General features: G+C 43.9%; 1 protein-coding gene across 7 annotated transcripts in view; it reads left to right on the top strand.

Annotated features, from left to right (window-relative positions):
- The window catches only part of LOC139547629 (dedicator of cytokinesis protein 10-like), a 176,329-nt gene that overhangs the window by 58,218 nt on the left and 90,292 nt on the right, over positions 1-27,819 (top strand). For 4 of the 7 annotated variants that reach the window (XM_071356590.1, XM_071356595.1, XM_071356596.1 and 1 more), the window contains exons 2-4: positions 13,290-13,409; positions 14,997-15,086; positions 18,158-18,240. In XM_071356590.1, coding sequence (XP_071212691.1) covers positions 13,290-13,409; positions 14,997-15,086; positions 18,158-18,240 — 293 coding nt within the window. Of the gene's footprint in view, positions 1-10,091; positions 10,328-13,289; positions 13,410-14,996; positions 15,087-18,157; positions 18,241-27,819 lie in introns of those variants that run through there. The other 3 variants (XM_071356594.1, XM_071356593.1, XM_071356591.1) reach the window with 3 other exon arrangements.

Genomic DNA, 27,819 nt, shown 5'->3' with positions numbered 1-27,819 from the left:
ACCAAATATACATCTTGTTATGTTGTGACTATAGATAGACACTACATCACCAAAAGTATGTAGACAACCCTTTAAATTAATGGTTTGGCTATTTCAGCCACACCCGTTGCTGACAGGCATGCAATCTCCATTAACAAATATTGTCAGTAGAATGGCCCGTACTGAAGAGATCAGTGAATTTCAACGTGGCACAGTCATAGGATGCCACCTTTCCAACAAGTCAGTTTGTCAAATTTCCGCTCTGCTAGAGCTGCCCTGGTCAACTGTAAGTGCTGCTACTGCCTCTGGAAGCCACGTCAGCACAATAACTTTTAGTCTGGAGCTTCATGAAATGGGTTCCCATGGCCGAGCAGCCGCATACAAGCCTAAGATCACCATGCGCAATGCCAAGTGTCAGCTGGAGTCGTGTAAAGCTCGCCGCCATTGGACTCTGGAGCAGTGGAAACACATTCTCTGGAGTAATGAATCACTCATCACCATCTGGCAGTCCGACCGATGAATCTGGGTTTGGCGGATACCAGGAGAATGCTACCTGCCCGAATGCATAGTGCCAAATGTAAAGTTTGGTGTCGGAGGATTAATGGTCTGGGGCTGTTTTTAATGGTTCGGACTAGGCCCCTTAGTTCCAGTGTAGGGAAATCTTAACGCTACAGCATACAGTGACATTCTAAACAATTCTGTGCTTCCAACTTTGTGGCAACAGATTGGGGGAAGGCCCTTTGCTGTTTCAGCATGATAATGCCCCTGTGCACAAAGCGAGGTCCATACAGAAATGGTTTGTCAAAATCAGTGTGGAAGAACTTGACTGGCCTGCACAGGGCCCTGACCTCCAACCCGTCGAACACCTTTGGAATGAATTGGAACTCCGACTGCAAGCCAGGCCTAATCGCCCAACATCAGTGCCCGACCTCACTAATGCTCTTGTGGCTGAATGGAATCAAGTCCCCGCAGCAATGTTCCAACATCTAGTGGAAAACCTTCCCAGAAGAGTGGAGGCTGTTATAGCAGCAAATGGGGGACCAACTCCATGTTAATGCCCATGATTTTGGAATGAGATGTTTGACGAGCAGGTGTCCAATACTGTTGATCATGTAGTGTATAATCCATGGAAGGATTTTGTAACCTCTTACCCTAGCAATTTGACTGTTCAGCTCATCGGTACACTAGCAATGGATGCCAGTCCTGACTTGAATGGGAACTGCCATCTATGGATTATATATTATTATTATTATTTTGTACTTTTTACCCCTTTTTCTCTGCAATTTCGTGATATCTAATTGGTAGTTCCAGGGTTGGGGAGATTACTTTCTAACTGCAATCTGTTACAGTTACTAGTTACCTGTCCAAAATTTTTATAAAATCAAAGTTTATTTGTCACGTGCTCCGAATACAACAAATGCTTACTTACAAGCCCTAACCAACAGTGCGATTTTTAAGTAAAAAATAGGTATTAGGTGAACAATGGATAAAGAAATAGAAACAACAGTAAAAAGACAGTGAAAAATAAAAGTAGCAAGGCTATATACAGTAGTGAGGCTATATACAGGCACCGGTTAGTCAAGCTAATTGAGGTAGCAGTAGCGTAAAAGAGGGGGTGGTGTGTGGCGGGACACAATGTAGATAGCCCGGGTACCCAATGTGCAGGGGCACCGGTTAGTCAGGGTAATTGAGGTAGTATGTACATGAATGTATAGTTAAAGTGACTATGCATATATGATAAACAGAGAGTAACAGCAGCGTAAAAGACGGGTTTGGGGGGGGGGGGGGTCAATGCAAATAGTCCGGGTAGCCATTTGATTACTTGTTCAGGAGTCTTATGGCTTGGGCATAAAAACTGTTGAGAAGCCTTTTGGTCCTAGACTTGGCGTTCCGGTACCGCTTGCCATGCGGTAGTAGAGAGAACATTCTATGACTGGGGTGGCTGGGGTCTTTGACAGTTTTTAGGGCCTTTCTCTGACACCGCCTGGTGTAGAGGTCCTGGATGGCAGGCAGCTTAGCCCCAGTGATGTACTGGGCCGTACGCACTACCCTCTGTAGTGCCTTGCGGTCGGAGGTCGAGCAGTTGCCGTACCAGGCGTACCTGTCAGGATGCTTTCGATGTTGCAGCTGTAGAACCTTTTGAGGATCTGAGGACCCATGCCAAATCTTTTTAGTTTCCTGAGGGGGAATAGGCTTTGTTGTGTTTGGACCATTCTAGTTTGTTGGTGATGTGGACACCAAGGAACTTGAAGCTCTCAACCTGCTCCTCTACAGCCCTGTTGATGAGAATGGTGGCGTGCTCGGACCTCCTTTTCCTGTAGTCCACAATCATCTCCCTTGTCTTGATTATGTTGAGGGATAGGTTGTTATTCTGGCACCACCCAGCCAGATCTCTGATCTCCTCCCTATAGGCTGTCTCGTCGTTGATCAGGCCTACCACTGTTGTGTCGTCTGCAAACTTAATGATGGTGTTGGAGTTGTGCCTGGCCACGCAGTCGTGGGTGAACAGGGAGTACAGGAGGGGACTGAGCACGCACCCCTGAGGGGCTCCAAATCAGTAACATAACTTTTGGATTACCCAAACTCAGTAACTTAATCTGATTACATTCAGCTACTTTTAGATTACTTTCCCCTTAAGAGGCATTAAAATAAGACAAAATGTACAGTTGAAGTCGGAAGTTTACATACACCTTAGCCAAATACATTTCAACTCAGTTTTCCTGACAATTCCTGACATTTAATCCTAGTAAAAATTCCCTGTCTTAAGTCAGTTAGGATCACCACCTTATTTTAAGAATGTGAAATGTCTGAATAATAGTAGAGAGAATGATTTATTTCAGCTTTTATTTCTTTCATCACATTCCCAGTGGGTCAGAAGTTTACATACACTCAATTAGTATTTGGTAGCATTGCCTTTCAATTGTTTAACTTGGGTCAAACGTTTTGGGTAGCCTTCCACAATAAGTTGGGTGAATTTTGGCCCATTCCTCCTGATAGAGCTGGTGTAACTGAGTCAGGTTTGTAGGCCTCCTTGCTCTCACACGCTTTTTCAGTTCTGCCCACACATTTTCCATAGGATTGAGGTCAGGGCTTTGTGATGGCCACTCCAATACCTTGACTTTGTTGTCCTTAAGCCATTTTGCCACAACTTTGGAAGTATGGTTGGGGTCATTGTCCATTTGGGAGACCCATTTGCGACCAGGCTTTAACTTCCTGACTGATGTCTTGAGATGTTGCTTCAATATATCCACATAATTTTCTCCCTCATGATGCCATCTATTTTGTGAAGTGCACCAGTCCCTCCTGCAGCAAAGCACCCCCACAACATGATGCTGCCACCCCCGTGCTTCACGGTTGGGATGGTGTTCTTCGGCTTGCAAGCCTCAGCCTTTTTCCTCCTTTTCCTCCAAACATAATAATGGTCATTATGGCCAAACAGTTTATTTTTATTTTTTTCATCACACCAGAGGACATTTCTCCTAAAAGTACGATCTTTGTCCCTATGTGCAGTTGCAATCCGTAGTCTGGCTTTTTTATGGCAGTTTTGGAGCCGTGGCTTTTTCCTTGCTGAGCGGCCTTTCAGGTTATGTCGATATTGGACTTGTTTTACTGTGGATATAGATACTTTTGTACCTGTTTCCTCCAGCATCGTCACAAGGTCCTTTGCTGTTGTTCTGAGATTGATTTGCACTTTTCGTACCAAAGTACGTTCATCTCTAGGAGACAGGACGCATCTCTTCCTGAGCGGTATGTTGACTGCGTGGTCCCATGGTGTTTATACTTGAGTACTATTGTTTGTACAGCTCAACGTGGTACCTTTCAGGCATTTGGAAATTGCTCCCAAGGATGAACCAAACTTGTGGAGGTCTACAATCTTTTTATTGAGGTCTTGGCTGATTTCTTTAGATTTTCCCATGATGTCAAGCAAAGAGGCACTGAGTTTGAAGGTAGGCCTTGAAATACATCTGCAGGTACACCTCCAATTGACTCAAATTATGTCAATTAGCCTTTCAGAAGCTTCTAAAGCAATGGCATAATTTTCTGGAATTTTCCAAGCTGTTTAAAGGCACAGTCAACTTAGTGTATGTAAACTTCTGACCCACTGGAATTGTGATACAGTGAATTATAAGTGAAATAATCTGTGTGTAAACAATTGTTGGAAAGATTACTTGTGTCATGCACCAAGTAGATGTCCTAACCAACTTGCCAAAACTATAGTTTGTTAACAAGAAATTTGTGGAGGGGTTGAAAAATGAGTTTTAATCATCTCTGACTTGTGGTCAGACTCGCTTAGTTGGAACAAACTTAAACTTGTGTTTTTTTTCAATGCTGATTTGAATGTCATTGAGAAAACAGAGAAGTGTCAAAGATTTTTTTTTCTTGCAAACATCCTTTCAGATTTTAAAACGTAATCCTCGAAGTAATCATCTACTTTTTCAAAAGTATCTGTATTCTGATTACAATATTTTTGCTGGTAACGTAACAGATTACAGTTCACGTGACACCCAGTGTCATAATACATGATGTTCCATCTAACCATGTCATGATATGTCATAGCAGCTGACATAACTTGTCATAACCTGTCATAATATGTTCATAACTCTGTCATGACCCATATGTTTACACCTATTGTGACATATACTGCGTTATTTTTTTGGCTAGTTATGACACCTACAAAAGAGTGTCAAAACCCACATTTATAAAAAAATATATTCTGCCAAGAAGTTTCCTTTCTTTTTAAAGTTAGTTTCTTAAATCCTTTGTTGTTGTCATGACTTCTTGTCATGTTTTTGTCCTCATATTTTATATCACTTTATCACTTTACAATTTATGACACTGTCATGAAGCATTATGACCACTCTTTGTCACTTTACTTGGACTAAGAAAATACACTTTATGACACTGTCAAGAAGCAGTACGACTATCATAATCATATGCGCCAGATAGGCCTATCACGTACATGCCCTTATATCAGTCATCAGTCAAAAAGAGGGTGCCTTGTCCTGCTCCTGAAATCTGCTCCTGCATTCATCCCAGTCATCAGCAACAGATCACTGGAGTAGGTGCATGTCTGACATCAATGTGTGTGCAATTACAATGATAATTTAATATGATACATATTGCCTTGCAAAAGTATTCATCCCCCTTGGCAATTTTCCTATTTTGTTGCATTACAACCTGTAATTTAAATAGATTTTCATGTAATGGACATACACAAAATCGTACACATTGGTGAAGTGAAATGAAAAAAATAAAAGTAAATAAACATAAACGGAAAGTCGTGCGTGCGTATGTATTCACCCCCTTTGCTATGAAGCCCCTAAATAAGATCTGGTGCAAACAATTACCTTCAGAAGTCACATAATTAGTTAAATAAAGTTCACCTGTGTGCAATCTAAGTGTCACATGATCTGTCACATGATCTCAGTGTATATATACACACATGTTCTGAAAGGCCCCAGAGTCTGCAACACCCCTAAGCAAGGGGCACCACCAAGCAAGCGGCACCATGAAGACCAAGGAGGTCTCCAAACAGGTCAGGGACAAAGTTGTGGAGAAGTACAGATCAGGGTTGGGTTATAAAAACATATCAGAAACTTTGAACATCCAACGGAGCACCATTAAATCCATTATTAAAAAATGGAAAGAAAATGGCACCACAACAAACCTGCCAAGAGAGGGCCGCCCACCAAAACTCACGGACCAGGCAAAGAGGGCATTAATCAGAGAGGAAACAAAGACAACAAAGATTACCCTGAAGGAGCTACAAAGCTCCACAGCAGAGATTGGAGTATCTGTCCATAGGACCACTTTAAGCCGTACGCTCCATAGAGCTGGGCTTTACAGAAGAGTGGCCAGAAAAAAGCCATTGCTTAAAAAATAAATAAGCAAACATGTTTGGAGTTTGCCAAAAGGTATGTGGGAGACTCCCAAAACATATGGAAGAAGGTACTCTGGTCAGATGAGACTAAAATTGAGCTTTTTGGCCATCAAGGAAAATGCTATGGCTGGCGCAAACCCAACACCTCTCATCACCCTGAGATCATCATGCCCACAGTGAATGGTGGTGGCAGCATCATGCTGTGGGGATGTTTTTCATCGGAAGGGACTGGGAAACTGGTCAGAATTGAAGGAATGATGGATGGCACTAAATACAGGGAAATTCTTGTGGGAATCCTGTTTCAGTCTTCCAGAGATTTGAGACTGGGAAGGATGTTCACCTTCCAGCAGGACAATGACCCTAAGCATACTGCTAAAGCAACACTCAAGTGGTTTAAGGGGAAACATTTAAATGTCTTGGAATGGCCTAGTCAAAGCCCAGACCTCAATCCAATTGAGAATCTGTGGTATGACTTAAAGATTGCTGTACACCAGCCGAACCCATCCAACTTGAAGGAGCTGGAGCAGTTTTGCCTTGAAGAATGGGCAAAAATCCCAATGGCTAGATGTGCCAAGCTTATAGAGACATACCCCAAGAGACTTGTAAATGGCTGCAAAATGTGTCTCTACAAAGTATTGACTTTGGGGGTGGGTGTGAATAGTTATGCACGCTCAAGTTTTCAGTTTTTTAATTTTTAATTAATTTTTTGTTTCACAAGAAATAATTTGTTGCATCTTCAAAGTGGTAGGCATGTTGTGAAAATCAATTGAAACAAACCACCAAAAAATCTATTTTAATTCTAGGTTGTAATACAACAAAATAGGAAAGATGCCAAGGGGGTGAATACTTTCGCAAGCCACTGTATATACTACCGTTCAAAAGTTTGGGTTCACTTAGAAATGTCCTTATTTTTGAAAGAAAAGCAAAAAAAAATGTCCATTAAAATAACATCAAATTGATCAGAAATACAGTGTAGACATTGTTAATGTTGTAAATGACTATTGTAGCTGGAAACGGCAGATAGAATATCTACATAGGCGTACGGAGGCCCATTATCAGCAACCATCACTCCTGTGTTCCAATGGCACGTTGTGTTAGTTAATCCAAGTTTATACTTTTAAAAGGCTAATTGATCATTAGAAAACCCTTTTGCAATTATGTTAGCCCAGCTGAAAACTGCCCCGGGGCCTATGGTTTCTTCATTTGGCCATTGGAATAGGGTGCTATTTGGGATGCAACCCTTGTCTCCTCTCTCTCAATCAGTGTCTGTCAATGACTCTTCCTGTGACCCCTGTCTGTATCGTTCTTCTCATGTGTTGGTTTGCGTGTCAAAGTCATGCTGCATTACAGCTTTAAACTCTTGGTGCTCTTCCCTGGTGTTGCATTGACCACCAATGGATGGAGAGAGTAAAAATCGATAGCATTTTCACCTCTTTTTAAAATGATCAATAACATAAAAAGACGTAACAGTAGCTAATGTAATCAGGCTAACAGCACTCAGAAAGGTTGATTCCCAAATGGCACCCTATTCCCTATATAGTGCACTAATTTTAACATAGCCCTATGAGCCCTGGTCAAAAGTAAAGTAGTGCACTATGTAGGGAATAGGGCACAATTTGGGACACGGATTCAGAGGCTGTGACATCACAGGGTCAGTTCCTCAAACTGTCTGGCAGCTGACAGCTCTCTGTTCTGCATTGAAATTCCATCAAGGGAAGTATGTGTGTGTGTGTGGGGGGGGGTTGTGTGTGTGCGCGTTCGTGCTTGTATGTATGTATGTGCGGTAGCCTAGCGGTTGCTGGTTCAAATCCCCGAGCCGACTAGGTGAAACATCTGTCGATGTGCCCTTGAGCAAGGCACTTAACTCCTGTAATTTGCTCGGGATAAGAGCGACTGCTAAATAACTCAAATGTAAATGTGTGTCCTCGCGTGCACCTATTTGTTTGTAAATGCCCCCCTTCTCTGGAGAATAAAGGAAGTTGTACTTCAAACACATCTACAGTTCAAGTCGGAAGTTTACATATACCTTGGCCAAATACATTTAAACTCTGTTTTTCACAATTCCTGACATCTAATCCAAGTAAAAATTCCCTGTCTTAGGTCAGTTAGGATCAACACCTTATTTTAAGAATGTGAAGTGTCAAAATAATAGTAGAGAGAATTATTTATTTCAGCTTTTATTTCTTTCATCACATTCCCAGTGGGTCAGAAGTTTACATACACTCAATTAGTATTTGGTAGCATTGCCTTTAAATTGTTTAACTTGGGTCAAACGTTTCGGGTAGCCTTCCACAAGCTTCCCACAATAAGTTGGGTGAATTTTGTCCCATTCCTCCTGACAGAGCTGGTGTAACTGAGTCAGGTTTGTAAGCCTCCATGCTCGCACACGCTTTTTCAGTTCTGCCCACTAATTTTCTATAGGATTAAGGTCAGGGCTTTGTGATGGCCACTCTAATACCTTGACTTTGTTGTCGTTAAGCCATTTTGCCACAACTGGAAGTATGATTGGGGTCATTGTCCATTTGGAATACCCATTTGCGACCAAGCTTTAACTTCCTGACGGATGTCTTGAGATGTTGCTTCAATATATCTACATAATGTTCCCTCCTCATGATGCCATCTATTTTGTGAAGTGCACCAGTCCCTCCTGCAGCAAAGCACCCCCACAACATGATGCTGCCACCCCCGTGCTTCACGGTTGGGATGGTGTTCTTTGGCTTGCAAGCCTCCCCCTTTTTCCTCCAAACATAATAATGTTCATTATGGCCAAACAGTTCTATTTTTGTTTCATCAGACCAGAGGACATTTCTCCAAAAAGTACGATCTTTGTCCCCATGTGCAGTTGCAAACCGTAGTCTGGTTTTTTATGGCGGTTTTGGAGCAGTGGCTTCTTCCTTGCTGAGCGGCCTTTCAGGTTATGTCAATATAGGACTTGTTTTACTGTGGATATAGATACTTTTGTACCTGTTTCCTCCAGAATCTTTACAAGGTCCTTTGCTGTTGTTCTGGGATCTATTTGCACTTTTCGCACCAAAGTACGTTCATCTCTAAGAGACAGAACGCGTCTCCTTCCTGAGCGGTATGTTGACTGCGTGGTCCCATGGTGTTTATACTTAAGTACTATTGTTTGTACAGCTCAACGTGGTACCTTCAGGTGTTTGGAAATTGCTCCCAAGGATGAACCAGACTTGTGGAGGCCTACAATTTCTGAAGGTAGGCCTTGAAATACATCCGCAGGTACACCTCCAATTGACTCAAATGATGTCAATTAGCCCATCAGAAGCTTCTAAAGCCATGACATCATCTTCTGGGTTTTTATGACTCCAATCTAAGTGTATGTAAACTTCCAACTTCCGACAACTGTAGGTTGTGCGTGTGCGTGTGCGTGTGCGTGTGTGTGTGTGTGTGTGTGTGTGTGTGTGTGTGTGTGTGTGTGTGTGTGTGTGTGTGTGTGTGTGTGTGTGTGTGTGTGTGTGTGTGTGCATGCATGTTTGTGAAAAGAGAGTGAGAGGGTTGGGCATTGATTACAACCATGGAGACAAAAACCGAGAGTGTGTCATGGTGGTAGTTTGTAAGAATTCAGTTGTGTGACGTAGCGGGGAGATGTGGTCAGTTAAGTGGTCACTTTAGTCTCGACCAATGTGTACGCAGTGTCACTATTACCAAGCAGTACCAAGCACAACTAAGTATAGCCAGCCCTGTAATGTTACTATGGCTAATGGATCTAATAATAATAATATTCATAATAATTATGATGATATAATTAATGCCATTCGTCAGACGTTTTTATACCAAGTGACTGACTGTAGTGTGTGCACACAGTACATTTTCCATATGAGCGTCCCCAGCGGGAATCCATCCCGAAAATGTGGTGAGATTAAGAACACAGAGAGAGAGAGAGAGAGAGAGAGAGAGAGAGAGAGAGAGAGAGAGAGAGAGAGAGAGAGAGAGAGAGAGAGAGAGAGAGAGAGAGAGAGAGAGAGAGAGAGAGAGAGAGAGAGAGAGAGAGAGAGAGAGAGAGAGAGAGAGAGAGAGAGAGAGAGAGAGAGAGAGAGAGAGAGAGAGAGAGAGAGAGAGAGAGAGAGAGAGAGAGAGAGAGAGAGAGAGAGAGAGAGAGAGAGAGAGAGAGAGAGAGAGAGAGAGAGTGGTTTGGTGGTTGGACTTTTTCTGTTGTTGTAAGTTTCCCCTGCTGCACCTCCTGTCACTGTGTGACATCAAGTCTCTACTTCCTCCTTGGGCCACCACGCGCTCCAACAGGTCTCGCACACCCTTCAATGGACCTTCTGCTTCTGCCTGCTGGAACACATGTCCCTCTCTGTGTTCTCGTGTCAGTGTGTGTCACCGGTATCCGTGTGCCGTCGTCTCCCGTTTTGAACCAGGATGAGTTTCAGGAGTAAGATCACGTTCCGAAGGAAGAACAGGGATAAGACCAGGCGTGTGCGGAACGATTTCAACCGCCTGAGCGTTGTATGTATGCCCTCTCTTTCTCTGTCTATCTAGCTATCTATATTTATATCTTTCTATCTCCCTCTTTAGTGCAGTGCCTGTGTGTTTTTATTGCCCTGGGCTTCCTGTTCCTTTCTGTTGCACCTGTCGATCCGGGGTGAAGTTCCCCTTAGGTACAGATCTAGGATCAGCTTCCCCTTCCCCAGTCCTAACCTTAATCATTAGTGGGTGAAATACTAAACTGACCCAGGATCAGTCTCTGTGGGGCAACTTCACTCTACACTGCACCTGTCCGTCAACATGAGGCCAACCGACATGGCACAGGTTGGAATTGGACATTGCTAGCCTTTGCCTAATACTAGTTAGCCAATGACTCTCTGTTTGACTATCTGATCGGTGTGTTGGTATCTGTAACTGGCAGAGACTCAAAACAGTATCGCTCCCTATGTCTATCTGAGTTTTTAACCAGTGGAGTGGCCATGTACAATCAGGAAAAGTGATCTATATGTTCACAACATTCAAACTGGAGATAGGAGGTTGTCAGCAAGGGACTTGTACGCCTCCGTACGTAGGTCTGATTGTACAAATGCTCCGCAACATCCTAACTATATCGGTGTGATGTTGCCTGGTGCAATGTAGACACCAAACGTGTAGGTGTTTACGTAGCGTGTATCGAGCTGCTCTGAGATTTGATACGACGCCGACAGCAACACGGCTAACTCTGAAGTCTCAGCCGGCACCGAGCTGCTGTGTTACTGAGCCGATGGTACGTCAGGTGTCAGGGGAGGTGTATGACGCTAAGCTAGCTTCGGCTGACTGTTATCAGCGCCTATTTCCTTACACGTTGTTGTGTCGTTTTCCCAGCAGTTTTATCTGTCTTAATGACACCCTACTCCCTCACCATTGCACTACTTTTGACCAGACTAAAGGGGAACCAAAACTAGACCAAAACTAAGGGGTGCCATTTGACCCCTCAGTGCCTCTGGTCAAGTCAAGTCAAAACTGAATGAGCCAAACCCACAGCCCTGCTCAGTAGGGTGATTTAAGGGATTTGGCAACAGCGTGAATGAATGCTGAATATGAAAGACTGTTGTTCATGTGTTTCTCTGCCCCTCCCCCCAGTCCGTCTGTATGGTAAGATCCCTACTGACTGGAACCAAGGTAGGAGAGATTGCGAGGCAGATTCGAACCCATGCCGACGGGTAGTTTTGGTTAAACGTGTGCCGGGGCGGGTACTCGGCACTAACCGCTGGACCACAGGCCACTCAGGCAAAAGATATTGTCTTGGTGGACATTTCTGTGAGGTTGAGAAATTAAAATGTCCTCAGTCGTCATTCTCTCTTCCAGTCAGGTACAGTTCGTATAAACAAATTGTTTCGTTTTTTTTTACAGTGGAGTCACACCAATATCCTTCCTCACAACAAGGAATGTTATGATTCTGGGTATTTTTCAGTCTTTCGTTTTTTGTCACATTCTTTGTCATGGTTTTATGCCTCAATGACTGCTTGTTTTCTACCTCTTTCCCTTGTGGGTGAGGGGTGCATTCTGTCAGAGGTGTGTTCACTAGGAACCAAACGGAGGCTGAAATGGGGAGGGACCTAGCTGAACTTAAGAAACCCTTTAAGAAATCCAATAAACCCATTTCCTTTTTAAACCGTTTTGCTACGGTGTGCACTAATGAATACACCCCTGGTCTAACTGAACAGGGGGTAGTGGTCGGAACCCCCCGCTATGGGCGTGTGAACAGAGAACACAGGTCTTCAGTTTTCATCTTCTCCGACCACAGTTTTTGTTAGCAGTGATGAATAAGACATACCGCTTTCCTTTGAGGACGGAAATACCCTCGTCTCATCATGTGCAGTCCATTTCGCTTTCTGTGAAACGCACTGTGTGGATGGGCTTGTTGAGACCATGTGTTGTGCAGATGTGTAGCCTAACCCTTAACCGAAAACGTATTGTAAACGTCTGCCTTTGGGATATAGCAGTCTACAGTCATTTCAGAACTCGAATCTCTGACGTAATCCTTTGCATCTAAATACTATTAAGCACCAGAATCTACAAATAATAGGTGACATTGAGCCTGTCATTTAAATACGTTTTCTGAGCTGTTATGATCACTGCGAATGTGATATAGTGTCCATCTGTCAGTCAAACAGTTTCCCTCGTTGGAAAGAGGGGAACGGCTCGACATGTTTTTTGGTTCAGTTTGGTTTGGCACATGACATGTAGCCACTTCATCCTCTATTTTACTTCTCTCTTCCCCGCCCCTCTAGACTGGGGCCTGCGTCCCAAATGGCACTCTCTTCGCTATGTAAGTGCGCCACTTTTGGCCAGGGTCTATCGGGAACGGGGTCGCATTTTGGGTGCAGCCTTGACGTCTGTGCAGCTGATCCAATGGTGACGGAGTAAACACAGGAAGTGAGGGGGTAGCTAGTTTTTCATGCCTTGCAACAACAACAAAAAGATTTATGCTCATCCATAGATAAATAGATAGATTAACAGATATTCTGAGGTTTAGACAATTTGCCTAGCCACACCATTTGACTCGTCTTTGATTTGAAGAGCACTTGTTGACTGGCTGACTTCTCTCGGAGTTCAGAGAGGTTTATAAGTCATGATTATTGAACAGTGTAGAGGCAAATTGCACTTGGTGATAGCGTAGTCATTTGTGTTGCTGGCTGTCTGTCTGTCTTTCTCTCTCTCTGTGTGTTACAGCAGGATAAGCCCTAGATGTAGAAGACTTTCTGTGTGACCTAATAGTTGAATATGTTGGATATCCCCATGGTGTGACTGTTGCAGCAGTCATCAAGTGTATGGCTGACCGCGCAATTTTGATAATGAGTGTGTTCCACGTGGACCGGGATTGGAATCCAGCGTCCGCCACTTTCTCATCTGTGTTTCCCCAAGTAGTACCCAAGTGTTTTATTTCACTGCCACATGGGATAAGTCAAGTAAAATGTCTGTCTGTTTGTGTGTGTTCCAGCAGGAGAAACCCAAGCTGATAGACCCTCTGGACTACGAGGCTGTGATCTGTGACCTGGGAGATGAGCTGAATGAAGACCCCCTCAGAGAGATGCTCCTCTTCCCCGACAACGATTTCACGGTGGGTACGAACGCGCCTGTGTGTGTACGTGCATGTGCGTTCGAGACGTGTGTGTGTGTGAATGCCATTCTGTCTCTGTCAAGTCTGTCTGTATGTCACCCACAAACGACCTCCTTTCACTTACTTAATTTGCTGTGTGTGTGTGTGGGAATGGGGGTGTGGGAATGAGGGTGTGGGTGTGTGTGGGACTGTGTCTGTGTCTGGCTCATTTATTTTACCTTTATTTAACTAGGCAGGTCAGTTAAGAACAAATTCTTATTTTCAATGACGGCCTAGGAACAGTGGGTTAACTGCCTTGTTCAGGGGCAGAACGACAGATTTGTACCTTGTCAGCTCGGGGGATTCAATCTTGCAACCTTTCAGTTGCAAGTTTTCAACGCTCTACCTTTCAACGCTCTAACCACTAGGCTACCTGCCGCCTCATGCCAGCCACACCAATGTCTTTCAACAAGACAGAAGGACAGACAGACACACACACTCATTTTGCATTCTGAGCCCCTCATTCCCCCCATTGCTCCCCCAGTGTCCCGTGGCTGTTTATCATTAGTGACTTAATTAGTGCACTAATGTGACTCCTTAAGACCCCCACTTCATATTAACTCGTTTTAATTGGTTTTAGGGAAATGACTCGGCTCTCAATCCCTGAGTTGATGTTTAAATTCATGACTCTGCTGCCGTGATACACACACACACACACACACACACACACACACACACACACACACACACACACACACACACACACACACACACACACACACACACAGGCCCGGCAACCAAACAGTCCTGTTTCATTTGCTGGGTCTCCATAGCTCAATCTAATTGAAACTCCAATTCACTTGCTAATGGACAAACCTAATTCGCTTCCAAAACCCCAAAATAAATGTCCTTCCTCTGAGTGTGCTGCATTTTAAACAGCTGACTGCAGACACAGTAAATCAGAACCAAGCATTGATCAGAGAGGACGGGAACTTGGCTGTTCTCAGTGGCCTACGTCCCGAATGACACCCTATTCCCTATATAGTGCACTACTTTTGACTAGAGTCCTATGGGAATAGGAATAGGTTGCCATTTGGGACACAGACAGAATTGCATAGAGTTGCCACTAGCTGCGTAATCAGTGAGAGCAGTATTTCTCCAACTTTCAATCTTTCCTTCTAGGTATAGATGATTTATTTGAGCCTTTTATTTGAGCCATTTGCTATTTTTGACCGCAATATTTATGAATGAATTATGACCACCCCGGAGCTCTTGGTCAGATGTTATTCGTCAAGTGCTGACACACGGGAATAGGGCTCAGTGATCTGACTGTACATCATAGTGGTAAAGACTGTATCCTTGGAGTTCAAGCATTTTCATATTCGGATCGGCACATATATCCTATCCCACTTCTGCATGTATCAGCTTTTACCTCATCTCAGTAATCCAAAACCAGCTCTCGCATCAACAACAGCTATAGAATTTTCTTCTAGGGGAAGAGGTCCACACGCCTTCCAGCCCGACAGTCTTTCACAAGAGATGATCTTTTCACCTGACATCAAACTGCCCCTCCCCATCTGATGTCTCCTCCCCCTCTGTCCCCCCCAGGTGTCCACAGTTCCCCTGGAGAGACGGACACTGCAGTCCACCGTGCCCCAGGGGGCCGAGCTCCAGGCCGAGTGTCTGCTGGTCAGACAGGTGAGTGTGTGAGAGAGAGAGAGAGTGCCATGCTTAGTTGTGTGATTGAGCTTGGGTGCAGAGGAGGGCTGTGGAGCAGGGCTGACTCCACATTCAGTCTGGCAGGCAGGCAGCTTGGCGTGGGGGTCGTCCGGGTAAGGGTCAGGGCTACATGTAGTTGTTAGTGTACTTTAAACATATCCTCAACACAGAGGTCTACATCAACATCATGAGCCCGTAAGGCAGGGACATCAGGAGCACAGATGTGTTCTGTTCCTCCAGGAGCTGTGTGTGTTTCTGTGTGCCTGCGAGTGTGTGTGTGAGAGGGAGAAGGAGAGTTTCTCCGGCTAGCTCTATGAGTGAAAGTGCAAGACTGCAGAGAGAGAGAGGGCATCCTGGTCCTCGACCCACTTCAGTCCCTATGCACGGAATACACACAAGAAAGTTCCGAACATGTATTCTGAACCCAATGCCTTGGAGTTACTGCTCCTCCTCCTCTGAACCAGAAGTACAGTCGTGCAGCTGGATCATGTTTCTCTCTGTGGGAATCAACAGCATCTGGAGCGTGGTGAGGGGGGGGTGGGGAACCCAGCCGTGTTGTCGGAGCTGTGGGGCTGAGCTGACTGGACCGCTGACTGCTGCTTCCAATGAGCTCGTCTATGGAGCTGAATCATCTGAGGCTGCCTGCTGGCCATGCAGGGATGGAGAGAGAGGGAGAGGGAGAGAGAGAGAGAGAGAGAGCAGGGATTTTGTCCACTGTATCCTGTTGTTTTGGAGGGACTCTGCTCTGCTTAGTTGGGCTGGCCTGCAAAGACACTAAGGGCTATGGGTGGTGGCTGGGAGGTTTCAGTTGCTGCCTAGTGTATGGGGCTGCATCCCAAATGGCACCCTATTCCCTTTATAATGCTCACCCTATTTCCCATAGGGCTCTGGTCAAACGTAGTGCTCTAATGTAGGGAGGCATTTGGGATGGGGAAAACCTGGTCTGTTGTACAACTGAATGCCTTCAACTGAAATGTGTCTTCCGCATTTAACCCAACTCCTCTGAATCAGAGAGGTGCGAGGGACTGCCTTAATCGACATCTTCGGCACCCGGGGAACACTAGGTTAACTGCCTTGCTCAGAACGATAGATTTTTACCTTGTCAGCTCGGGGATTCGATCCAGCATCCTTTCAGTTACTGGCCCAACGCTCTAACCACTAGGCTACCTGCCGCCCTGGGCCTGTGTGAGAGCAAGGCTGTGTTTTCACAAACATGACTTCATCCATCTAAAGTAGTTGAAAAGTTAAGTCTGTGGGTGATATAAAAATTTCCCCTCAGTTGACTGTTGTGTTGGATTTAATACAGTGTCTCCTTAGTTACGATAGCTACACAGCCACGACTGCCACCTTTTTAACCATGAAACCATTTCATCTCTTTTTGAGGAACCCTAGAAATGCAAATGACGACAACCAGCGAAATTTTGCATACATTTCCCCTATTGGATTGTCAGTTGAAGATGTGGATTTGATAAGCCTATACTGTGGCTGTGACCCACATGGCACCCGATTCCCTTTATAGGGCAATCATTTGTGGTGGTACCCTATGGGCCCTGGTCAAAAGCAGTTGGCTGCCATTTGGGTGTGCCTGTTTTCACGCTCTTATCGTGACACGTCATGTTTGATGGGGGGGGGGCTGAAGTGAAAGAGTTACAGCACACGCCGGCTAGGAGGAAGTGCTCAAATTAGCCAAACCATTGTCTCACAGATATCCTCGCTGCATACGGAAACACACCAGACACCACACCGTCACAGCTTACTGATGACGGGGTGCGTGTGAGAGGCCATAGAGAGAGACACACACAGAGAGAGAGAGAGAGAGAATGGCTATTTAAGTGTGTGCTCCCAGACATGTGTTATTGCCTTGTGGAAGTAAATATGTTTTGAGTGTCTTTAATAATGAACGTGATGACTGCCAGTGGAGCTGTGTTTAAGTGGTAGATAATGATACCGCCACTCAGACAGAAAGAAGATGAGAATCCACAGAACAACAGAGAAAACATACTGCTGAGAGGAGATAGAGAGAGAGGGTGAGAGTGCATGCGTGCGTGAGTGTCTGTCTGTGTGTGTGTGTTTACGAGTGAGAGGGAGTGCGCTTGCGCGTAACCGAGCTTGCGTATCTGCGCTTTGTGTGCATGTGAGAGACAGAGAGAAGAGAGCGAGAGGGAGAGAAAGAAAGTCTGTAACTCAAGCCCGTGGGACAGAATGTTAATTCAATTCTTCCTACGGTTTGATTAATCTAATCATGGATTCAATCTTGTAACTCTGTAAGCTTGTGGGGCTCCAAGATGACCTGTGTGAAGCCAAGCTCGGGCTGCGGAGTCTGCCTCCCTCTACAAATGGCACCCTTTTCCCTATGGGCCCGTGTCAAAAGTAGTGTACTATGTAGGGAATATGGCACAATTTGGGACGCGACATTGATGTTGTGGAGGGAGGCAGACTCTGCAGCCCTAGCTTGCGTCACACTGGGTTGTATGAGGACAGCTACTCATGTAAAACAAAGCTGTACACTGCCTTTACATTACCATTACTGTGCTTTGGATCTACTTATTTGAATGGATAGGTGTGTGTGTGTGTGTGTGTGTGTGTGTGTGTGTGTGTGTGTGTGTGTGTGTGTGTGTGTGTGTGTGTGTGTGTGTGTGTGTGTGTGTGTGTGTGTGTGTGTGTGTGTGTGTGTGTGTGAGACTATCTGTAGAGCTGTATAAGAACCACGTTGTGACAGAGAGGGGATTTTAAGCATCAACTGCCCATGCCAAGACGCGCACACACACACACACATCTCTATTCTTGTTAATTGAGAACCTCTTTGCTGAGGAATGTGATTGGTATATTTCCTATGTGTAATTTGTTGTGTAGTTGCGAAGAGACCATTGTCTCAATGGGACTCCCTGTTAAAATAAAGGTCAAATAAATACATGAAATAAAACACACTCACACACACGGTCATATATACAGACAGAATCAACTGTCTGTTATTCACCTGGACTAAGGCATTAACAGAACCTCTCTCCCCTCCACTTCCTCCTCTTCCTCTTTCTTCTCCTCTATTCCAGGCCTGCGAGTACTACAACTCCCAACTACACGTGGTCCATTACAAATATGATGAGTACGCAGGAGATTACCGGCTACTTCCCAGGTACAGAACAGGCTATGAAAGAGTTGCACAATTCTGTCAACTTTCCCAAAATACCCAGGTTTTCCAGAAATGTTGTGAAAAAAAAGTTACCAGAATTTCGCAACCCTTGGCTAGGATTAGACTTATGTACAGAGCAGTGTGTGTACATATTTTCATTGTTCCGCATAAGAAAAGTACAGTACTTTGCCACTTCATGTACTTCTAAGTGTTATGAGTATTGAGTTAGACAGGGCCCACTCCAGGGCTTAACTGTTTTTGACATAGCGTCTGTGTCAGGAACGCATGCCAGACTTTCCAAAAGCGTACTTCACATAAACACCAGGAAAGACGCAGCTGAAAACCTCAGCTAGACCAGAAGATCCAGGGGATGTGTCCCTAATGGAACCCTATTCTCTATTTAGTGCACTACTTTTGACCAGAGTTCACTAAATAGGGAATAGAGTGCCATTTAAGAGGCGGCCTCAGTGGTCTGCGGTTGCATAATGGGTCTCTCGAAAAATAGCTCTCTGTGATGTCAACAATGGGAACAAAAAACAAAATGGTGGACGCCGGTGGGATGTGTTGTTGAGTGGCAGGCTGTCCAGCTGCGGGGATGTCAGGGCTGTGCATTGGTCACTCAACCCCTGGGAGACCAGCCATCAGAGCAGGGCCTCTTTGACCTCTGACCCCTATCCAGACCACTGTAAAGTTCTCCTGGTCTCCCGTGGGTTGGTTATGCTGGAGTCCAGTTAATTTCACGTGACCTTTCTGAGTTTGTTGAACTTTAAATCTTTTTGAGTTCATATACTGTACATCAACTCTAAAACTGATCCATAGTTTACTTTTGATAATGTATACAGTAGTTACCATCATAGATACTAAGAGACTGAATGTACATGCTCTTATAGAGGTTATATCCACATGATATGAGTTTTCTCTCTGAATCAGTTCCTCTGTCTTTCCTTGGACACAGAGTTAGCAGTAGATCTAGGATCAGTTTGGGAGCTACCGCTAGCCTTTGTGAGATACCCTGGACACAGTTAGCAGCAGATCTAAGATCAGTTTTGGCTGATCATACTATATGTCTGGGATCCAATTGACAGATTAACAGCCCAGTTCACTATGAGCTAGTCATCTTCACAAGATGTGTCCCTCCAGAGATTACATAAGCTCAGCAAAAAAAGAAACGTCCTCTTTATTTTCAGCAAACTTAACATGTGTAAATATTTGTATGAACATAACAAGATTCAACAACTGAGACATAAACTGAACAAGTTCCACAGACATGTGACTAACAGAAATGGAATAATGTGTCCCTGAACAAAGGGGGGTCAAAATCAAAAGTAACCGTCAGTATCTGGTGTGGCCACCAGCTGCATTAAGTACTGCAGTGCATCTCCTCCTCATGGACTGCACCAGATTTGCCAGTTCTTGCTGTGAGCTGTTACCCTACTCTTCCACCAAGGCACCTGCAAGTGTGATGTTTGGATGTACCGATCCTGTGCAGGTGTTGTTACACGTGGTCTGCCAATGCGAGGACGATCAGCTGTCCGTCCTGTCTCCATATAGCGCTGTCTTAGGTGTCTCACAGTACGGAAATTGCAATTTATTGCCCTGGCAACATCTACAGTCCTCATGCCACCTTGCAGCATGCCTAAGGCACGTTCACGCAGATGAGCAGGGACCCTGGGCATCTTTCTTTTGGTGTTTTTCAGTCAGTAGAAAGGCCTCTTTAGTGTCCTAAGTTTTCATTTGCCTACTGTCTGTAAGCTGTTAGTGTCTTAACGACCGTTCCACAGGTGCATGTTCATTGTTTATGGTTCATTGAACAAGCATGGGAAACAGTGTTTAAACCCTTTACAACGAAGAGCTGTGAAGTTACTTGGGTTTTTACGAATTATCTTTGAAAGACAGGGTCCTGAAAAAGGGCTGTTTCTTTTTTTTGCTGAGTTTACAAGAGCCTTGAAGTCTGGCATGATGCAAGACTATTCAAACTATGACGTCCAAACACAGGGGTGACGCCGAAGATTGCCATTTCTTTTAAGACTGTTGGAGACACTTTTAAAAAGATGGCATCAATTATATTTGCTGAGACTAGTTCCAGTGCCGGGTCTGCTATCCTTATAAAAGAGGGAATCCGTTGTGTCTCCAGCTCAGAGCACACACACAAACACAGGGCGGCTCATGAGCGCACTGGAGCGAGGGCAACCCTTTGTCGGGTCCTTTTCGGGAGGAGATGGAGAGGACTCAGCCACACATAAGTCAGGGCTCAGCTCAGACACCCGGGCCATAGAGATGGAAAAGAGAGAACACCTCCTATCTTTGCTATGATGATCTCCCCACGGGGCAATCTGCTGTTTAACAAAACTGAACTGAATATTGTCCCTTTAACCCGTTTAAAATGGAGAAAGACCTCGATGGCGCTGCCCATGCTATAACAAGCTGTGTAGCAAGTCTACCCTCTATCCAACTCCATGCACCCAGCACCTCTACAGTAAAGCTTACCGTATGCTTCCCAGTCAAAAGAATTCACAGATATATTAATCAACATTTTTATGTTTGTTCATTTTGGTGTTGGGCAGCGTTCAGCAGGTTTTTTTTCCAGCTGTTGGAGCACACAACATTTTTTCTTGAGGCTTGTCGAAATTCGGTAGCCAAAGTTTATGCCCCTTCATCAGTGATTGGTCAAAAGCAGGGATTCTTCAATTAAGTGTTTGTTGTCGTTCAACAACAGACGACTAGTTTTCATGCACATTTCACTTGAGAAATACTGCACCAAACATCTTAGTAACATCTGCGCGACTAAGACTTCCTCGGCAAAAACGTCAAAATTAATTACAGATTTCTTGACTTATCTTAGATTCATTCGGATTATTCGGCAGGAGTTTTTCCTGACAATGTGATCTGGTCAGAAACAACTCTGGGCTCAAGTTAGCCCATGCCTGTGTAGTTAAACAGGCCCTACTACTACTACAATATACTGCTGGACTGTTATGTTGCTATCACAACACAGGTATCAACAGTAGAGTTGAGGTTGAATGTCATTACTGAGTCTAGTACATTTACGATATGATGAAAGGAGACATAGAAAGAGGACATCCTCCTTGTCTGTGTCCCATATGACACCCTATTCCCTTACTGCATAGTGCACAACTTTTCACCAGATCCCTATGGGCCCAGTTCAAATGTAGTGGTAATAGGGTGCCTTTTGGAACGCAGACCCTTCTCTCTTTCTGCCTGGAGTCTTTTAAGTGTAGTCTTCTCCCTCTTGATATCCCTAATGGAAGACATCCCCCCCGACTCTGTGAGGGGAGAGAGAAGTGGGGAAGGCAGAATGAGTGCTTGTGCTCCGGCGCTCCATGTCCTTTCAAACAGCGCCGCTGAAAAACGCTCAGCGCTGACAGGGGAAAAAAACTGCCGCTCCTAATTCGATTCATTCTTCAAAATCACAATTTAACATGCATCTATTTTTATTTTTATTTTGAGGGCCAGATTGGGAATTTAGCCAGGACACCGGGGTTAACACCCCTACTCTTACGATAAGTGCCATGGGATCTTTAATGACCTCAGAGAGTCAGGACACCCGTTTAACGTCCCATCCGAAAGACGGCACCCTACACAGGGCAGTGTCCCCAATCACTGCCCTGGGGCATTGGGATGCACCACCATATGGATTAGTTTCAATACTTAAAAATGGTAGGTCCAAATGGTAGGTCCAAATGGTAGGTCCAAATGGTAGGTCCAAATGGTAGGTCCAAATGGTAGGTCCAGCTAGTCATAAGACTAGCTGGTGTCCCGGTGTCCTGGCTAAATTCCCAATCTGGCCCTCAACCATCACGGTCACCTAATAATCCCCAGTTTACAATTGGCTCATTCATCCCCCTCCTCTCCCCTGTAACTATTCCCCAGGTCGTTGCTGCAAATGAGAACGTGTTCTCAGTCAACTTACCTGGTAAAATAACGGTAAAAAAAAAAAAAAAAAAAAAATACAGGTGCAATCCACATACAGGTGCATCCTGTTTCCATTGATCATCCTTGAGATGTTTCTACAACTTGATTGGAGTCCACCTGTGGTAAATTCAATTGATTGGACATGATTTGGAAAGGCACACACCTGTCTATATAAGATCAGAGCAAAAACCAAGCCATGAGGTCGAAGGAATTGTGTGTAGAGCTCCGAGACAGGATTGTGTCGAGGCACCGATCTGAGGAAGGGTACCAAAAAATGTCTGCACTATTGAAGGTCCCCAAGAACACCGTGGCCTCCATTCTTAAATGGAAAAAGTTTGGGACCACCAAGACTCTTCCTAGAGCTGGCCGCCCGGCCAAACTGAGCCATCGGGGGAGAAGGGCCTTGGTCAGGGAGGTGATCAAGAACTCAATGGTTCCTCTGTGGAGATGGGAGAACCTTCCAGAAGGTCAACCATCTGTGCAGCACTCCACCAATCAGGCTTTTATGGTAGAGTGGCCAGACGGAAGCCACTCCTCAGTAAAAGGCACATGACAGCCCACTTGGAGTTTGCCAAAAGGCATCTAAAAGACTCTCAGACCATGACAAACAAGATTCTCTGGTTTGATGAAACCAAGATTGAACTCTTTGGCCTGAATGCCAAGTGTCACATCTGGAGGAAACCTGTTACCATGTTTTTCAGCTGCAGGGACTGGGAGACTAGTCAGGATCAAGGAAAAGATGAACGGAGCAAAGTACTGAAAGATCCTTGATGAAAACCTCCTCCAGAGCGCTCAGGACCTCAGACTGGGGTTAAGGTTCACCTTCCAACAGGACAATGACCTTACGCACACAGCCAAGACAACACAGGATTGGCTTCGGGACAAGTCTCTGAATGGCCATGAGTGGCCCAGCCAGAGCCCGAACTTGAACCCAATCGAACATCTCTGGAGAGACCTGAAAATAGCTGTGCAGCGATGCTCACCATCCAACCTGACAGAGCTTGAGAGGGTCTGCAGAAAAGAATGGGAGAAACTCCCCAAATACAAGTGTGCCAAGCTTGTAGTGTCATACCCAAGAAGAATTGAGGATGTCATCCTGCCAAAGGTGCTTCAACAAAGTACTGAGTAAAGGGTCTGAATACTAACGTAAATGTGATGTTTCAGTTTTTTTTCATTTGATACATTTACAACAAAAAAATGAGAAACCTGTTTTGCTTTGTCATTATGGGGTATTGTGTGGAGATTGATGAGTGAAAAAACCAATGTAGTCCTTTTTAGAATAGTGCTGTAACGTAACAAAATGTGGAAAAAGTGAATGGGTCTGATTAGTTTCCGCATGCATTGTAAGCACTCTAAATAGGTCAGGAGCCAGACATGGAGCCTAAGATTGAACAAACATGAATTATTTAGCCTATATTATTTCAAGGCTATAGTCTACAAAGAAATACATTGTGAAGCATTTGCGAGTGCGACACAATAAGCTGGTACGTACATAAAGCTCTCAGCAATTAAACATTTTGTTATATTAATTCATTAAAGTCTATAAATTGCAAATATAGGCTGTGACTTACTTATAATTAAATACATATTAATTGAAAAATTACTTATTAGTGCCTTAGAAACTCGAGTTTGGCCAGTCTGTGGCTTCAGGCTCATGTGATGTGGTGCCTGCAAAGCAGGTCAGCAGCGGAGAATACCCTTCTCACACTTGCAGAGCCACTGTGGATGCTAAACACCCTTTTGGCCAGTCTTGCCAGGCCGGGCAGATGCAGATTTGTTTTTAAAACGTTCTATAGGTTTTTAGGCAAAATAACCCAATCAAAACGGAAAGCTCCTTGAATGTGGGAATATGCCAGGCCTATTGGACCAAAATCAATGATGGCCTATTGTATAGATAATAGAAGAAAAAATGAACGAAACGTTTAAGAGATCAGATTTTTAGTTGATACATACTTTGCTACAATGACACACTTAGTTATCTAACCACCGCCTTCCTTTCTTTTAGCATGTGCACGTAGTAAGTACACCATCATGCTTTCAGGATACGTGTCTTTTCAGATTCCACAATGATTATTTAGTTGTGCACACTACATCGCCGTACTCCCTCTCTTGCTCTTGGTCCTAAATCAAGTGACCTTGATTTAGCACCTGTGTGTTTTATCAGTCTCTTTATGAAAATATTTAGCGAACTCCATGACAGTAGCGAAAGCAAGGGGCTATAGCAGCACACAAGTAGACTACAGATGCATGCCGGGCATGCCCTGAGCTTGTGAAGTGATAACTACTGGAGCGATATTAGAGAGGACGAGAAGGCTGACGCCCCAGACTTTGGGAATCTCACACCGCGCTACTATGGGTGGTGATTCATGCCAGAATTAAGCCTCGTGAAGCTACTGATACCGGTCACCGAGCGTCTTCCTAGCGCTATAAAATAATGCCATGAATTACTGTCAATGGAGACAAGTTTGTTTCTAAGGCGTCAAACTGCCGACACGTTCATGTCACGTGATACGTCATGTAGACGTGGTGTTCACGTCACGTGTCAGTTTGCGTATAAGTTTATTATGAATGATCTTACCATGAACGCCTTAAAACGTCTACATGTGTTACCCGTTACGTGTTAGTTTAAGTGTCTGTTTAGTTCATCAATTTCAGTTGTCGATTTAGCTAAAATAGGCCTATCACCTCGATGCAAAAATTATTAGGCTAGTTGATATCGCAGCCACCATTACTGTGTAGATATGCCTATTTCTCGCATCAATACAAACACAAGGGATTCTTGGTAGCCTAGTGGTTAGTGTTGGGCAAGTAACCAAAAGGTTGCTAGATTGAATCCCAAAGCCGACAAACTTTTTTTGTTTTGCCCGAGCAAGGCAGTCAACCCATTGTTCCCTGGGCGACGAATAAGTGGATTTCGATTAAGGAGGCCCCCGCACCGCTCTGATTCAGAGGGGTTGGGTTAAATGCAGAAGACACATTTCAGTTGAATGCATTCAGTTGTACAACTGACTAGGTATCCCACTTTCCTTTTCTTTGTTGTGGGTAGTCTAGGTCTCTGGTGGCGCATTCAAAACAACTCGGAAGTTGGCAATCTCTGACTTCCGACTTCAGTGCGTTCAAGACAACTGGGAACTCAGGGCAAAAAATTTGCTCAGACTGGGATTTTTGTTTTGAACAGTCATCCAACTCGGAATCTCTGGCACCCCCACTTTTCCACCCCCACTTTACTGGATTAACAGACACATTTACTGTCATCATGCAATCCTTCGTCCATACATTTCTGTGGAAAGCGGGGTTCAAATTGAGGGAGTATGTGAGGATATAGGCCTTGTTATAGAGACGTGCAAAATAATATGCTACCACTTGTTTGCTTAGCTATAGGAAAAGAAACAGTCCAGATTTATTAAAGCGATCTAGGCTTTAACAATGATAAACGCTACGATTATTTCAGCAGTCTACTAGCCTATCGAAAGTCTTGCGCAGCCTTAACTTCTTATGGCTGCAGGGGCAGTATTGAGTAGATGGATGAAAGGTGCACAGAGGTGCCAATATTAAACGGCCTGCTCCTTAGTCCCAGTTGCTAATATATGCATATTATTATTCATATTGGATAGAAAACACTCTGAAGTTTCTAAAACTGTTTGAAGTATGTCTGTGAGTATAACAGAACTCATATGGCAGGCAAAAACCTGATAAGTTCCAATTCCTGTTAGAATTGTTTCTGAGGTTCAGATTTTCAACCATGCTCTCAATTGAAATGACAGCGAGATATAGATGAGTTTTCACTTCCTACGGCTTCCACTAGATGTCAATAGTCAACAGAACTTTGTCTGATGACTCTAATGTGAAGGGGGGGCCGAAGGAGACAGGAATGAGTATTCACTTCCACGGGCTGATCACGCATTCACCATGCGCCTTCACATGAGTAGGACGTCCGTTCCATCGCTCTTCTGAAGTCAATTTAATTTTCCGGTTGGAACGTTATTCAAGATGTATGTTAACAACATTCTAAAGATTGATTCAGTACATCGTTTGACATGTTTCTACTGACTGTTATGGAACTTTTGGACATTTCGTCACGTTATAGTGGAGGCGCTTTATTGACTTTGGAATTGTTTACCGAAGGCGCGAACCAAAGTAGCTAATTGGACATAAATAACGGACATTATCGAACAAATCAAGCATTTATTGTGGACCTGGGATTCCTAGGACTGCATTCTGATGAAGTTCATCAAAGGTAAGGAAACATTTATCATGTATTTTCTGGTTTCTGTTGAGTCCAACATGGCGGCTAATTTGGCTATTGTTCTGAGCCCCGTCTCAGATTATTGCATGATTTGCTTTTTCCGTAAAGTTTTTTTAAAATCTGACACAGCGGTTGCATTAAGGAGAGGTATATCTATAATTCCATGTGTATAACTTGTATTATCATCTACATTTATGATGAGTATTTCTGTTGAAACGATGTGGCTATGCACTATCACTGGATGTTTTTGGAACTAGTGAATCTAACGCGCCAATGTAAACTCAGATTTTTTGTTATAAATATGAACTTTATCAAACAAAACACGCATGTATTGTGTAACATGAAGTCCTATGAGTGTCATCTGATGAAGATAATCAAATGTTAGTGATTCATTTTATCTCTATTTCTGCTTTTTCTGACTGCTATCTTTCGCTGGAAAAATGGCTGTGCTTATTATGGTTTTGTGGTGACCTAACATAATCGTTTGTAGTGCTTTCGCTGAAAAGCATATTTGAAATCGGACACTTTGGTGGGATTAACAACAAGAATACCTTTAAAAAGATATAAGACACATGTATGTTTGAGGAATTTTAATTCTGAGATTTCTGTTTTGAATTTGGCGCCCTGCACTTTATCTGGCTGCTGTCATATCGATCCCGGTAGCGGGATGCAGCCATAAGAAGTTTTAACATCCCAGGAAAATGTGGATGGTTTATTAAATGCTCTGCAATGTAGAACTATGCCTAATGCAAAATTAAAAGTTAGAATTAGTGTGGGACTATGCATAGACCAAACAGTTTAACAGAAAAACATTTATTATTCACAAGAATCCCATTGAATCAAGCTATTCATTTCAGTGCAGTTGCGTTCTTACGCATATCCTTAGACTAAACAGAACCAAAAACACCCCAGCCTGTTTTGATCACAGATCATGATGAAGCCTGAACATTTAAGCTGTTTTTCATAAATTTAGCCCACAGTTGCCTACAGATTGATACACATGAAGACCTATATTTAATCTGGAATTGACAAACAGAAGCCTGACTAGGATCCCGACTTTCCCCACATCATATTACCAATTAGGCAAAATGTATTCCTATTCATTTGCATAGGCTAACCATTGCGATTAATGTTATTTACCATCTTCTGCTTTTTATGAATAAACAGGCATCAGGGTAAACATAATATAATTTCAATGCCCCCCCCACACACACATTGTTACTTACCTTACAGATCACCAAGTGAACTGATTTCCACTCCATTCATATGCAAATACTGGCTGGAATGTTTTCATTTTAAACAGGCCTTCCCTTACCTACACTGAAATAATTTTAGTCCTCAATTATGATTTTTTTTTTTTAAATCAGAGCACATTAGTACACCCTTGTGGTTGAATATATATC

The sequence above is a fragment of the Salvelinus alpinus genome, chromosome 21 (genome assembly GCF_045679555.1).
Source record: "Salvelinus alpinus chromosome 21, SLU_Salpinus.1, whole genome shotgun sequence".
NCBI classification, from domain to species: Eukaryota; Metazoa; Chordata; class Actinopteri; order Salmoniformes; family Salmonidae; genus Salvelinus; species Salvelinus alpinus.
This window is presented reverse-complemented; position numbering and strand designations above follow the sequence as displayed.